Source organism: Megalops cyprinoides, chromosome 5 (assembly GCF_013368585.1).
Source record: "Megalops cyprinoides isolate fMegCyp1 chromosome 5, fMegCyp1.pri, whole genome shotgun sequence".
Taxonomy (NCBI): Eukaryota; Metazoa; Chordata; class Actinopteri; order Elopiformes; family Megalopidae; genus Megalops; species Megalops cyprinoides.
Genome location: NC_050587.1, coordinates 31,483,115 through 31,497,500, shown reverse-complemented (window position 1 = coordinate 31,497,500; position 14,386 = coordinate 31,483,115). Strand labels below are relative to the sequence as shown.

Here is a 14,386-nt window from a genome sequence, read left to right as displayed (position 1 = left end):
GAGAGACTGGCGATATGGTCAGCAAGGAGCCCAACCACCTCCCAAGTGCCAACAGCTGCAGCAACAGCAACTCTGACAAGACGGTGACGGTGCGCTCTGTGCTGCTTAACCGCGACTCCCCGGACATCGAGACCCGCCTCAAGCGCCGGCGCAACCGCACCCAGCAGGTGCGCTTCAAGGACCTGGACGATGGGGGCTGCAGTCAGGAGGGCGGGCGGCGGCGGTCGGGGGCGGAGCAGGGAAGCCCCCACCCCAACCGCAAGAGCCCCTTGCCCGCCGCTGACGGCCGTAGGGGGTCGGCGGGCGAGAGGGAGGCGGCGAAGGAGATGACTGCCAACGGGGGCTCGGTGGTGGGGGCGGTGCGGGGAGACATGGAGGGGACTATCGGGGCCGTGGCTGCCATTTTGGCCCGGGCACCCCCTCACCCGCTGACCCCCGCGCCCATGCGTCGGGCCTGGGCCCCTCCCCGCCCGTGCTCCCTCACTCTTCCCAACCCCCGCCGGCCTTGCATGAGCACGGCCATCCAGACCTCTCCCAGCCTCCAAAAGCCCCTGCCCCTTTCCGTTGCTCGAACCCGCAGCCATAGCCTGGGGGACTTTGGTGGGGTGGAGGGGCATGAGGAAGGCGAGGAAGGGGAAACTCAGGATGGGATTTGCCCCCAGAACCACGTTTTAACCCCCGCTAATGCTCAGGACTGCTCCAACAACCCCTGCAGCTGCCAATCAAATTTTTCTCCGCGGCGCCCTCTGCAGGATGGGTTTCAGTGCCTGGGACCAAGGGCTGATGTCACTGTCTCTCCCCCGTTAGTTGCAAACTCGAGACATGGCACTCCCGCCCCCAATCATGGCTTACGACAGCAAGGGGTGGAGCCTCCGCCCTGCCCACCCACCTCTCCTGTGATGAACTCCAATGGGCCCCCTTGCGCCACCCCGCCCCAGAGCAGAAAGAAGCGCTTGGGCCGAGCAGTGAGTGACCCGGGAAAAACTGTGCTGCCCCCCACCTCTGCCCCGCCCTCTGCTTTGGCCCCTAAATCTCTGCCACGCTGCACCTCACCCCCTAAATCTATGCCGTCCTGTGTCTTGACCCCTCAAACTGTGCCACCCGGTGCTTCGGCCCCCAAATCTGTGCAACCGTGCACTTATCCCCCTGAAACTGTGTCACATCGTGTGTCTGCTCCTCAGAGTGTGCCATCTTCCACCATGCCCCCCCAAAATGTGCCACCTTGTGTCTCTCCCCTTCAAACTGTCCCATCTTGTGCTTTGGCCCCTAAATCAGTGCAGCCGTGCACTTTGCCCCCTCAAACTGTGTCACATCGCATCTCTACCCCTCAAACTGTGCCATCCTCCTCCATACCCCCTCAAGCTATACCACCTTGTGTCTCTCCCCCTCAAACAGGGCTACCCTGTACTTTGCCCCCTCAAACTGTGCCAGCTTGTGTCTCTCCCCCTCAAACAGGGCTACCCTGTACTTTGCCCCCTCAAACTGTGCCAGCTTGTGTCTCCCCCCCTCAAACTGGGTTACCCTGTACATTTCCCCCTCAAATCGTGCCCCCTAAAACTGTTCCACTCTCTGCCTCACCCCCTCAAACTGTGTTACCTTGTTCTTCGCCCCCTCAAAATGCGCTGCCCTCTTTGCACCCCCAAACCGTGCCGCCTTGCACCTCCCCGCCTCAGGCCCCCCGCACCACTCAGGACACCTGGAGGGTGGGAGAGAGAGAGAGGAGAGACAGGAGAGAGTCGCCACTCCCTCCCCCACCACCACCTCCACCCCCATACACTCCCCGCAGAGAGGGCTGCTGCACCTCGGGACCCACCCCCAGGACAGAGCCACCGACAAGGGGGGGCGGAGGCGAGCGAGAAACAGCAAGAAAGGGGTCGACACCCTCCAATGATGCGTCCCACACTCACCCCCGCCGGGCGGGAACTCCCAGTTTCACCCAGAGACAGGACCTCAGCTCCCCTCCCGCCCAACCTGGCCCACAGCCTCATAACTTCGTCCAGCCTCCCCCCGGGGCCCAGCACACCATTTTCTGCACCGAGCCCCAAGCCAACACCCCCAACAACCCGCACGAGGAGCCCCTGGGCCAGCGCCCACCTCCAGGCTCCTGGGACCTGCACCTGGGCAGGACTACGGACGCCACGCTGACCCCGGGTCAGGCGGAGACGCTGAAGCAGGTGCAGGAGCTGCTGGGAGGGCTGGTCTCGGGGGCCCGCGGAAAGCTGGAGCTGGCCAAGGCCCGGGAGAAGCTGCTGGGCCCTCAGGGGCCCCTCCACGACATCGGGACCCTGCAGTCGCAGCTGCAGAGCTTGGAGGGGGTGCTGGAGACCAGCCAGAACACCATCAAGGTACTGCTGGACGTGATCCAGGACCTGGAGAAGAAGGAGGCGGAGAGAGACGGGTGAGTCAGGGAGTGTCCTGCCATGATCTCCATCTCTGCTGCTGTGTCATTGTGCTTTTTGGCACCGGGGAATGAGGCCTTTATTTAAAAGGCATCCGAGAGAAAGAGTTTGTTTGGACATGCCAAGTGGCCATAAATCTGTGTGGTAAGAGCTGTTGGCTGTGTGCGCTCAGTACATCCAACTAAACACTCTCCTTGAGCCTCATCTTCTAATACTCATTGGCCTTTTTGAGAAAATTCAACTTCATTTCAAGTTCCGATTAGGTACATTAAAAATGTGAAATGATCATTCAGGTGTAAAACTGGTTATTTTTGGGAACAGCTGTAGCTAGTCCCCCAATCCATTGTCCAGTTACCAGAGTGTGTACCAGACAGTAGCAGAAGAAACAGCCATCAAAACTGATCTTGTGTTTACTGAATAAAGATATTAGTTGAACTGACGTACGGCGGAAAGGAGCGTGAAAACTGATGAGCATCCTGGCCTATTCTTCAATTTTCTTTAGTTGTTAGAATTAGTCAGAAGAGTTAATTCAAATGCCCTTTGAGGGCATTGAAAGTTTCAAAATTACAAACAAGTTGAGTGGTTTTTAAACTACATTGTGCCTGAGGCAGTCAAATGCAGTTGTAACAGCCATATTGTATTCACAGGACTGAACCCCTGCAACACGGGATCAAATTCAAAACGCGATACCTTTGAAGGCGAGCAGACAAAACTGAGGTAGAGAGGCTTAGCCCATTAAAGTCAATGAATGACAGAGAGCTACAGATTGCACTCGACAAAGATTCCCCAGCAGGAGTTATGAGACAAATCAATTTCAACTGTCAGGGAGAACAAAACTGTGAAACCGAAGGGTGCAATAAAAGTGTGTCACATGTAGCAAACTGGTGTTCTCCCTGTTGTAAAAACAAATTACAAACACACACACACACACACACGCACACACGCACACAAGCACACACACACGTACACAAGCATACGTACATGCACACACACACGGACAGTCACAATTATTTTTGAGTAAATTGCCATTGTCCATCACAAACACAAATCCGCATACATACTGTACACTGCTAAACCGCTAAACAACTGTGAACTGATCATGAATGGGAAAGGAGACAGTTCTGGCCTGTTTTTGTGTGGTTCTGTGCAGAGGAGGATCTGACAATGCAATAATCCTGCTGGCGGGCTGGAAATCTCAGAGTGGAAAGGGAGTTTGTTTTGTTTATGGTCATTCTTTTTACAGTATTGTATTCCGGCTATTTTTATCCCATATTCTGTCTCCCATTCCAGCTTCTGGAAAGCTCTGGAAACTCTGTTGTGCTGATAAAACCTGTATTTGCAAAATAATGACAGGGAGAAGAGAGGGAGGGAAAGAAAGGAAAAGATACTTCTAGGGAAGAAGAAGGAGGCCAGTGCTGGTTCGCAATGGGCCTATCAGTTGCACATCTTTCCCTGTATATTAGAAGCATGTATCTGAATGCACATATTAGATTTACCCGTGGGCCACACATGCACATGTACCACAGGTACGCACACCCGAAAAGACAGAACACACATCTGAGTGTGCACCTGCAATACGTTACATTATTTAGCAGACGCTCTTACCCAGAGCGACTTACATAGGTTACAGTTCTATACAATGTTATCCATTTATACAGCTGAATATTTATGGAAGGAATTGTGGGTTAAACACCTTACCCAAGGGTACAACAGCAGTGCCCCAATGGGGAAATCAAACCTGTTACAAATCCTGCTCCTTAACCACTATGCTACGCCGCCACCTGCAGAGCTACATCACACATGTGCTGCATTTAAACACCGCACCTGTAAAGCTGGGACATTTACCTGAACACAGACATGAAAGGCACAGCTATGAGCTGGAACTCAAGGCTCAACGGTCATCTGAACATTCACATGTGGAGGGCCATAACGCACAGCTCAACACCATCACTGACAGCAGAAATGCGTTACTTGCAACTTTGTATTAAGTTCTGAAGAAGGCACTACATCAGAGGACTGAAATCCTGACACATTGTTGGCCCTCTTGCCGAGGCAGGTCTTTTCATACACTTTCCTTTGACTGTTTCCTGGAAGGATTGTGTCAGAAGTGGCTCTGAGGGGAAGCCTTGGCCTATTTTACAGCTTTATTTATTTTCTGGGGTATTTACAGAGCCAATAACTGGGGCAGAGCTCTGGAGATGAGCATACAGGGGAAGGACTGTCGTATAATCATGGACAAAACTGAGTAAGGGTTAAAATGTGCTCACAGTGTGCAAGTGTGTGAATATAGACACACTTACACACACACACACACACACACACACACACACACACAAACACACGTACACAAACACAAATACACACACACACACACACACACACACACACACACACAGATTTGTGAGACATGATACACGAATAGTATAATTTTTACACAACAACTGTGGACATACAGAAGCACAATTCCATGAGCTGTGTGATAAACTGTAATAATTGAGGCTGACTTAGTGTTGACCCATAAAACTTTAATCGTCCTCACTAACCTGCTTTATAAATTAATTCCAATATATTTCCTGTGAACTACTGCTGTTTACGGTCCACAATGTCCCCCAAAGCGTTCTCTCTCCCAGAGCTCCAATGTTCCACTTTGTGCTTCAAATATGGCAATAATCTGTGAAAAAGTTAATCAGAGCCAAAACCCAAAAACGGACAAGCCTCTAGGACAAAAACAATGTGCTCTGCTTATAGATATTACATTTTAGAACTGAAGGTTTAATCACAGCAAAATAAGTTTATTTCTGAACACTCAATAACAGATGGCTTTTATTTGTTACTATCACATGATAATACATTCAATAATTCAATGCATCCTTTAATCAGGTTCAGCATATTTCTGGGATTTTGGATCAGACTCTTTACCCTTCAGTATGAGGAAAATTTGTTTGTTGTCAGCATGTCACTTTTTGTCACTATGCAGTTGTGAAAAAGGAACCTGTAGAGTTGTGGTGAAATCAGATAAATCAGAAGAATCACACAAATCAAATCAAATCAAATCAATGCTTTATGGGAAAGAAATAAAGAAAGAAAATTGCTTACTAATAAATTGGCTAAAAAACACTAATAAAATAGCATCAATAGGTGACTTTTGATGTTTTTTTCCTGTTGCAGTCACAACGTTGTTACAACATGATCCCTCTGCAGTGTTAAACTGGGGTCATGCTGGCATTTTCTATCCTATCTCCTCCTGGACCAATCCGTGAGCCCCCTTTGAAATCACTTACATTACACATCACATAGGCAGGCAATGCAAACATCATGGCTATTATGATGAAACTGTCATATGTGAACTTTGAACTTAGAAGCTGGGTATGTAGCTGAGAGGACTCAGTGCTTTAAAAAAAAAACAACAAACTCAGTTCTTCTTTGTAGTTCTCAGCTCCCCTGCGCATTGAAAAAAGCTGAAATAAAGAAATAGATTCTTCTTTCTTCTCAAGTGACACAACTGAAAGGAAACTAAGCCGGCAGAACTCCACTATGTTACACAATCTGGCTGCGAATGTGAATTTCAGATGGACATAAATTGATAAAGTGATGTAATGATGAATAATTAATTACTAGTTATATAAATAATTTTTATAAGGAGCTGCGGCATTGAAGAAGAAAATGCTTATGATGAGAAAATCCTAACAATGTTTTTAGACTATAAAAAAGTAGCTAACATTCATAGGGCCCAAAGAAAGAGGATCGAAATGACCTGAAAACACCAATGAAAGAAAAAAAGGAGGGTTTATTTTGTAAATGGATGAACAAGTGCAACACTTCAACAGAAAAAAAGCATAAATGAAAACCCCTTTTGCTTCGTAGCTTTAAGAAAGTAAAGTCGCAGCTGAGTCAGCTCAATGCACTGCGTGAAAGTGATACTCCTGTTTTTTTTCTGCTTTTTTCGCTGTGCAGTTAAATCGAATTAACTTGTGCTGTTGCCATGGAGACCGGGCAGCGTGCAGACTGCAGGAATATCCCATACCACCACGCAGGTGCCCCCCCCCCCCACCCCTTCTTTTGGACTCCCATTGGTGGAGCATCCGAAGAATGTGCCATGCAGCAATTACAGAACATTTGCATGCTGGGTAGTCCATGCTGTGTTGCCGTCCGAAAATTAATTAGAAGACTGTGTAAGGATATGAGGAAATTGGAAACAGTAAGGAATGACACTGAAGCAAAACAGTTTTGCCCTGTGTGGGAAGGGGTTTTGCTGGTTCATGGCACCTTGGCAAAAGGTAAAAGAACAGATCCACCTGATTCAGAGGTAGCCCCCTGTCTCTCAGACATTCTGTAACTTAACAGTTCTAAACCCACAGCCTGTCTAGTGTCATGTGGCCCACTAGGCCCAAGTGTAGCCCAAGGAAACTGGCAACATAAAAGAAACAAAATGGCTGTCCAACAAACTAGGGGTTGGGGGAGGGGGGATGGCTGGCTGGAGGACTGTGAATACCAGCCTTTTTGGCACATAGCAAGGTGTGTGAGTGCAGCTCATATGAGGCTTACATCCCAATGGCAATGTCGAAAACCTCAAGACCCACTGCGCTAACACCACCCCAACACCGAGACTAGACGATCAGTATCTACCTTAACAAAGAGCAACACAGGAGGTACATGGGCATGTGATAGAAGAAATTTACCCCAGGAATGTGTTTAGTTGGATGTACCTTGAAGCATCGACAGGCGTATATCATTGTTGCATGTGCTCTTCAGTTGCTATGTACAGGTGCTAGGCATGTCCAGCCGAACACTTTTCCTGGAATTCATCATGACATATATATTGCCTTTTTCCAGAAAATTAATTTCAGGCCCTGACTGTATTTGTGAAATACAGACAGTTTTTCAGAGTTGGCAGCCAATATTTTTAAGAATAAACCTGGAAGTGGAACCCCCCCCCAGAACACTGACATTTAGAGACCATTCCAACTTATTATGACAATACTGTGACCATAATGATTAATGCGCTTCTTGATAGACTTCTCAGTATGATATTTTGCATATTTTGATTATTAGTATGATTATTATTGTTATTATTTAAATATTTGAAAAAGAATCATTTGGAGGCCTGGACATTCAGTGAGGGATGGAGAGGAGAGAGGGACAGCTGGTCACTTTCTCAGATTGCACTGCAAAGGGAAATCATCACAGACAAATATCCAAACACTCAGCACAAGGCAGACCACAGATTTGCTCCACTTCCACGAGGAGGACTGCTAGGAGGCTAAATGACCTCATCTGAGTGTGTTCAAATGATCAGTAATATTACAGCTGCATTCATCATTTTATCCGATGCTAGTATTCATAACGAAAGTGAAACACACTGTAATTTGGATTTGAAATCAGAAAAAAAACTGTCCAAAGGGGAACAGCTACAGAAACAAGATATGTGACGTCACCGAGTTGTTTGATCACTAGTGTTATTTGTTGCACAAAAGGTTGAAATGACACTGGTAGTAATCACAACAGCAGTAGTGCCGGCAATATTGATGCTGCAATAGTGTTGTTCCTCAGACTGGAGGTTGTTTAGACCAGATTGGACTCAGCACTGTGCGACAGAAGGGTAGGCGTCTGCTATAACTGTGTGCCTGTGCCTGTGTGTGTGCCTGTGCCTGTGTGTGTGTGTGTGTGTGTGCCTGTGCCTGTGTGTGTGCCTGTGCCTGTGTGTGTGTGTGTGTGTGAGTGTGAGTGTTTGTGTGCGTGTGGGGGGAGAGAGGTGCATGCACTATGCTTTCTTTCTCCTTCTGCCACTGTCCTTGGCAGTGACACACACAAACACACTCACACACACTCACACACCCACACACACACACACACACACGCACACACACACACACGCACACACACACACACATACACACATAGATCAGCTGGTCTGGTCTCTGTGACAAACCAGGCTTGTTATGTCTCGGCATCACTGCACTGGTTTGTTTGTTTGTTCATATTGGAAGGCAGCTCCTGTAACAGGATTTGGGGGAATAGCAATGAGCGCTTGCAGGAGGTTTTATGATATGATATGTATGTATGTATGTATGTATGTATGTGTGTGTGTGTGTGTGTGTGTGCGTGCGTGCGTGCGTGTGTGCGTGCGTGTGCGTGTGCGTGTGTGTGTGTGTGTGGGGGGGGGAAGGGGTGCATATTGTCTTTGCGTATGTTTACTGTGCTGTCTCAGTTTCAAGGCTACTGTTACACAGTGTAATAAATGATGCAATTTTTATAACTCCAACTGTCTCCATTCCACTATATTTCTTCCTCAAGCTAAATATCATAACACACACTCCAAAGGTTCCTCAAGCCCTTGCCTTCTTCGTTCTTCGACCGTCTACCTCACCTCTGCCTAATCATCTACCTCTATAATTCTCCAGTCCACCCCTTCCTCTCCTTGTGTTTCCTGTCTTTCTTGTGTCTCTATTTGTCGCTTTGCCAAATGCAGGAAATACGCACTGGGCGTGACAAACATATTTTATCATGGCAGAATTTTAGATATAAACACCGGTGGTATTAGAGCAACAAAAACAAAACAGTCGCAAAAAGATCGCCCTGCACACCCACTGAATCTCAAGGACTCGTGGCGGAATCTCTCCTCGGGTCCCAGGAAGGAGCAGATGGGAGTGGGAACAGATTTCGGCGGAGAGTGCCAGCGTGGTGCGCCACGGTCCTACTGCACACGTCACCCCAGCCCCCCCCCCGAGTCACGGCAGACAGCAGTCAACAGCTTCGATCCAGACTCGAACCCGAGACCAAAGCCTGCGTCCAAAGCAGCAGCCGCGCGAGTGTTCTCTCTGGCCGCCGCAGCCCTTGCAGCGATTTGCCAGCGGCGCATTCGTGGCTCCATCTCGCTACAAAAGAAAACCCCTCACCCCACCCCCCCACCACCACCACCACCACGCTGTGTTTGACAGCCATTCATATCTCTCTCTGTCCTCCATGTGTGACTCACCTGCCTCTTTATGTGCGGTCCCTCCGCCAACCAGAGAGTCTGAATTAATTTCAGACAGTCAAAGTTCACACCTGTCTCCCTGGGAAATCTCTCTTTCTCTCTCTGTCTCTTCTCTTGCTTCCCACGCAGCGCGCTCACTGATTTATATTACAATCCTCTGCTCCCAAACAGAACCCAGATAAACCTGCCCACCCTGCCTTCCTCTTAATGCTCCTCAGCTCTCCCTGTTTCTCTCTTTTCTCTCCATTCGCAGTGTACCCATCTTTCTCCCTGCCTGCCTTGTGCTGTCTCCCTGTCTGCCTCTCTCGCAGGCCTCAGCTGTGCACAGCTCTCTCCTCACCCCCCCCCCCCCCCGTCTGTCTTTCTCTCTCCCTTCCCTCTGTCTCTTGTTTTCTCCCTCTCTCTGCGTCCCTCTCTCTCGGCAGAGAATGATCAGGCAGGCACACAGCTCTGCCCTCCCCAGTCCCTCTGATCCTCTTCATTAACATCCCCCGCTAACGAGAGACGCCAGCACCAGGCGGGCTCTGACCCCATGGGGCAGGGACACCGCTGCTCTCCGCGGGGGTGGGGGGGTGGGGGCATTGGGGGAGGGTGTGCGTGTCTGTGTGTGTCTGTGTGTGTCGTGGGGGGGGGGGGGGGGGGGGTGGGGGGCAGCTGTGCCCTTTAGCACCTGCACAATCGACGATTCAGCTGTCTGTTTCTGTATGTGCGCTACTGTGGCAAAACGACACCTTGCTGACAGATCTGCTGGAAAAGACATCAACACAAAATTATGCATTTAGGAGCAGAGAGAGCCGCCATGTGTTTATAGCATGCAATTAACCATCAGGTGGTAACCGTGCATCCACGGCCCAGTCTAATATAGCTCTAAGATGCTGGTTGGAACAATAGGATGCAACATTTGTCTTTATTCTCTGTTAAAGGGGGCGGAAATTCACAAAGCAAAAGGAAGTGCTTAATGTTTGGTTTGTCATTGAGCATGCGCGCCACTTTGCCGTGAAGATAATGACTGATGTCAGATATTCTGTCAAAGTTATTGTTTTTAACATCGTATTACTGTTAAACAAATGGCTCAGGGAGGTGGTGTGATTTTGATTGGATTTTCTCCTTGGTATGGGTGTAGGATATGGTTATGGTTCTCTGGGGTGTGTTAACACTGGCGAATTACATATGAAACCTTTTTCATGAGCCAGAATGAGGGGTGACAATGTGAAAAAACACATACATACAGATCCCTGTAGGAAATGATATTTCATAGACGGCCTGCACTCCGCTGCTCACAATAAGCCGTATTCTTTAGCCTTGGTGAAAGGCCGGAGATATTACACAATGCCATTGTCATGCCAACAAAGCCCGTCTTAATTAAAACTTTCTCCAAGAGAGGAGCCACGGAGCTGCCAACTGCTCAAACAGATACAGCCTGCCCATTGTTGGAAGCTCTCAGTTTGTGGGCATGTGTTTTTGTTTGTGTTCTCCGCCGCGATTATTTCCTGCATTCATTACATTACGCTGTTTATTAGCCGAACAAAGGACCTCGTCCAGGGTGACTTAACAAATTCACGGACTGCGTGCCCCGTCCTCACGGCGGGGGTTTTTACAGGTGTGTGAAACCGTGACCGTGTCCGAGCCACGTGGGATTCAAATCCCCTAATGTTCCAAGCCAGGTCCAGTGAGGTTGCCGTTGCGGCTTGTATAAATCGGGACTGCTCCAGACTTGCAGGAGCTTCATTCTAAATCTCCAGCAAAGAGGATTTGCGTTGCGTTGAGCGCAGAATGCTTGACGCTCTGAGTGTTGCAATTACAATGGGATTGTTTTCTCAGCAAGCAATAGATGACAAGCTCTCATGCGCATGATTGTGCTCTAACAGCCATTTTCTGAAACTGTTTAGTTATATCACTGGTTACCACAACAGTGATATATGGCTCACATCAGACTGTTGTCTTCCTCACCCTTCTTAACTTCAGTTCATCTGGGAAAGTTTTTTTTTCATGCAGGCAAAGTCGCATTAAAGCACAATCATTGTTATGGTTATTTGCATAAATGGCTTACAATTTGTGTGTTTTTAACTCACTTTGTCCTTTGTGGAGTTGTCATGACAACAAACTTGACATCCTGTCAGAACGAGTTGACCGGACGTAAAAATATGAAGGCTCTGCAGTGTATTACCAGTAAAAAGGTTAATAAATACTCATTGAAAAAGGCACCAGTTTTTGCCCAAGAGTCTCTGACTGTGTGATATCATGGGGTGCAGGTTTCGGGTAAATGGCCTTGAATCTGAGACCAGACCAGGGCAACCGAATGCACTGAATCATCTCCCAGCCTGTTATATCCCTTCAGTGGGGCTGGCCAGCAGCTCCTGAAGACCTTGCACATTAGCTTCAGGTTTTATCCAATAACGGTGCGGGCCTCGGGGACAGACTTGTCATTGGTTTCCAATTTGGAAATAACTTGGTGGCCACTGCTGGGGATTTCCCCTGGGGGGGCTCGGTATAAACAGACCTGATTAGCAGTCAGGCAGAGGTTTTGGGGCTGTAATATAATCCGATCATTGCCTGGATTAGATGTGTTCGAGGTTCTGCACATCAGTTAGGTGCTCTTTAATACTGCATTAGCAAAAGTTGCTCAATAAATTCCTGGACTGAGCGACTCTCAGGCTTCCCCTGTGTAACTCTGCTGTCTGACGTGGTTACTCCGTTTACTTCAGTGGCACTGCCTTCAGTGCTGCCAATAAAATATAACCCAAAAGGTGTTGGGAAATATTTGATAGTAAGTTACCTGTGGTATGATACTTCTGATACTCCAAAGAACTGGAGGTGCACTTTGGATATTTCTTCATAAATATTTCTGCTTCAAGTTATTTCTCCTCTCTGTTCTTACTATATATCAGTTGGGGCTTCAAACATCATGTGAACTTCCACTGAACTGAAAAAGTGTCAGAAAATAAAATCAAGGGAGAGTGTTTGGTTAGACATTCCAGGCATGCGGCAAGTCCATGGCCTTTAAAAGAGCAGAACTCCTAGTGCGTGTGAAACACGCTCTCTCTCTTTTCACCCTCTGTGACATTGCACTTGCCGTACACAGAGTGGAATGGCACAGACCGTGTATATTATGTCCAGGTATTCAACTTTGTGCATTCTTTTTTTCTGTCATTACTTCCTTGTCGAGAAGGTTTCTGGTTGTGTCAATTATGCAAGCTATGGCGGTTCAGTTATCGGCCAGATCCTTCATGGATGTTCATAACAAGCCTGCAAATCAGAACACTGATACAGCTTGAATAATAGCAGAAGCATAACTTTCATTGTGAAGCATGGGGTCTGGTCTATAATGTTTGGTCCAGATGTGGAATATCAGTTATTATGGCATACACACTCTATCCCTGTATCATCAAACACCAAATCACCTGTCTGCTCCCAGCCAATATTGGACAGCTACTTTATGCGTACTGCCATAGCTCACACAAAGCTGTTCCAAGTATATATCGACATATATATATTTACTGACCCATGTGTAAGTGAAAAAGGATAATCACCTCTAAATTGGTGGTTTATCTCAAGGTCTTTAATGAAGACATAGACCTATGAAGTGTTAATGCAAGTTTTATTAGCCTCAATCTTTTAGTCCACCAGAGAGTATTCACGTTCATTGAAGAAAATATTAATGGGGGGCTTTGGTCTTGGTGGATTAGCCCGGATAAATATGTAATTGTGATGTATATATTGTACTGGAATGTAACTGGCTTATCTACAAAGTTGAGCCTACAAATAATAGGAGGAGTTTATGCAAATGTACTAGGCCCTCTAACCAACTGTGTACTGTAACAACGTGTCCTCTCCAGCTGGTAATCAGAAAGCATTTCTTTTAATCTAATTAACTGATTGGCCTTCAGTTTCTCTCATGGCAAAATACATGAAAAAATAAACAATGACACCCCCGGGAAACATCAGTGTGGGTGTATCCTTCATTTTTTTCATCATACATTGGTGTGCACTTCTGAGCCTAGAAAAACATCCTCATGACTGTATGCCGAGGTATAACAATGTGAGAATTGCCAGGTTAATGTTGTTTGAAGACGCACTCATGTAATGATGTTTTGCATTGGCATTCGCCAAGGAAGACAAGTGTGAGGAAAACAATCATCTTGCTTCATCAAGGAAGATCTAAGTGAAATACTGCTGACTGATGACTTTGAGTGCTGCTTGGGTTCGGATTGGCATAGCTCTACATCCACATGTCCATTGGCACATACACTCTGCACTGCCAGATTTTTAAATCAGTGAGATGTTGCTCACTTGACAGAACTGCTCCAAATGGAAAATAGGTTGCGCAGTCTGTCAGGCCACAAAATATGCAAGCTGTTTGTACAGACAGTAGAGTTCTTTTTTTTTTTTTGCCTGTTAAATAAGGAAGGTAAAGAGCTGGTCGTCTGAGCTAACAGACATCAGGTAAATGAGCAGAGACAAAGCATGCCGTGTCTTCCTAAGTTTCCATCAGTTTTCTTCTGTTCTGTGCCCAGCAGTATTGTACAGAGGTGGCGCGATCATTGTAATTGCTTTCTCAATTCCCTGTCCGTTTGCGTTCTCCTGTCATCTAATAGGGTATTATTGCTTATCAGTGTGAAGGCTGCTCTGTGCGTCCTGGAAGGTTCCTCTGTTTAAAGAGGCCTTGCTGTAACGCACCCGTGATTCCCAGAGATCCGCGTGCTTCAGAGCCAGCCGGAGCCTCGATGTGACCGATAGGCTCGGCAGCCGCGCTCAGAGTGACGATAAATAACCGTAAATATTCCGCGGCGTCCGACGCAGGCGTAAATCTGTGGGGCCCCGGACGGTCCTGACACGCCCACGGCGCATGTGATGAGAGCCCGTGCACTACTCAGGCTGGGCTGGGCTGGCGGCCCGCACCGCGTGGCTCGAGAGTGACCAGGCTGAGGTGAGGGCCTGAGTCCCTGATCTGAGATCAGTGCTCTGAGGATCATTTCACATACAGTGAGAGTCAAGGGCACTGAAGGAAGTA

At 47.7% G+C, this 14,386-nt stretch overlaps 1 protein-coding gene across 2 annotated transcripts in view; it reads left to right on the top strand.

Moving 5' to 3' along the window:
* Positions 1–14,386, top strand: part of LOC118777417 (proline-rich protein 36) — a 72,334-nt gene that overhangs the window by 14,356 nt on the left and 43,592 nt on the right. For both annotated transcript variants that reach the window (XM_036528287.1, XM_036528288.1), the window contains exon 2: positions 1–2,398. This exon is cut by the window's left edge and continues 1,142 nt beyond it. In XM_036528287.1, the coding sequence (XP_036384180.1) occupies positions 15–2,398 (2,384 nt within the window). In that variant the 5' untranslated portion in view covers positions 1–14. The remainder of the gene's footprint in view (positions 2,399–14,386) is intronic.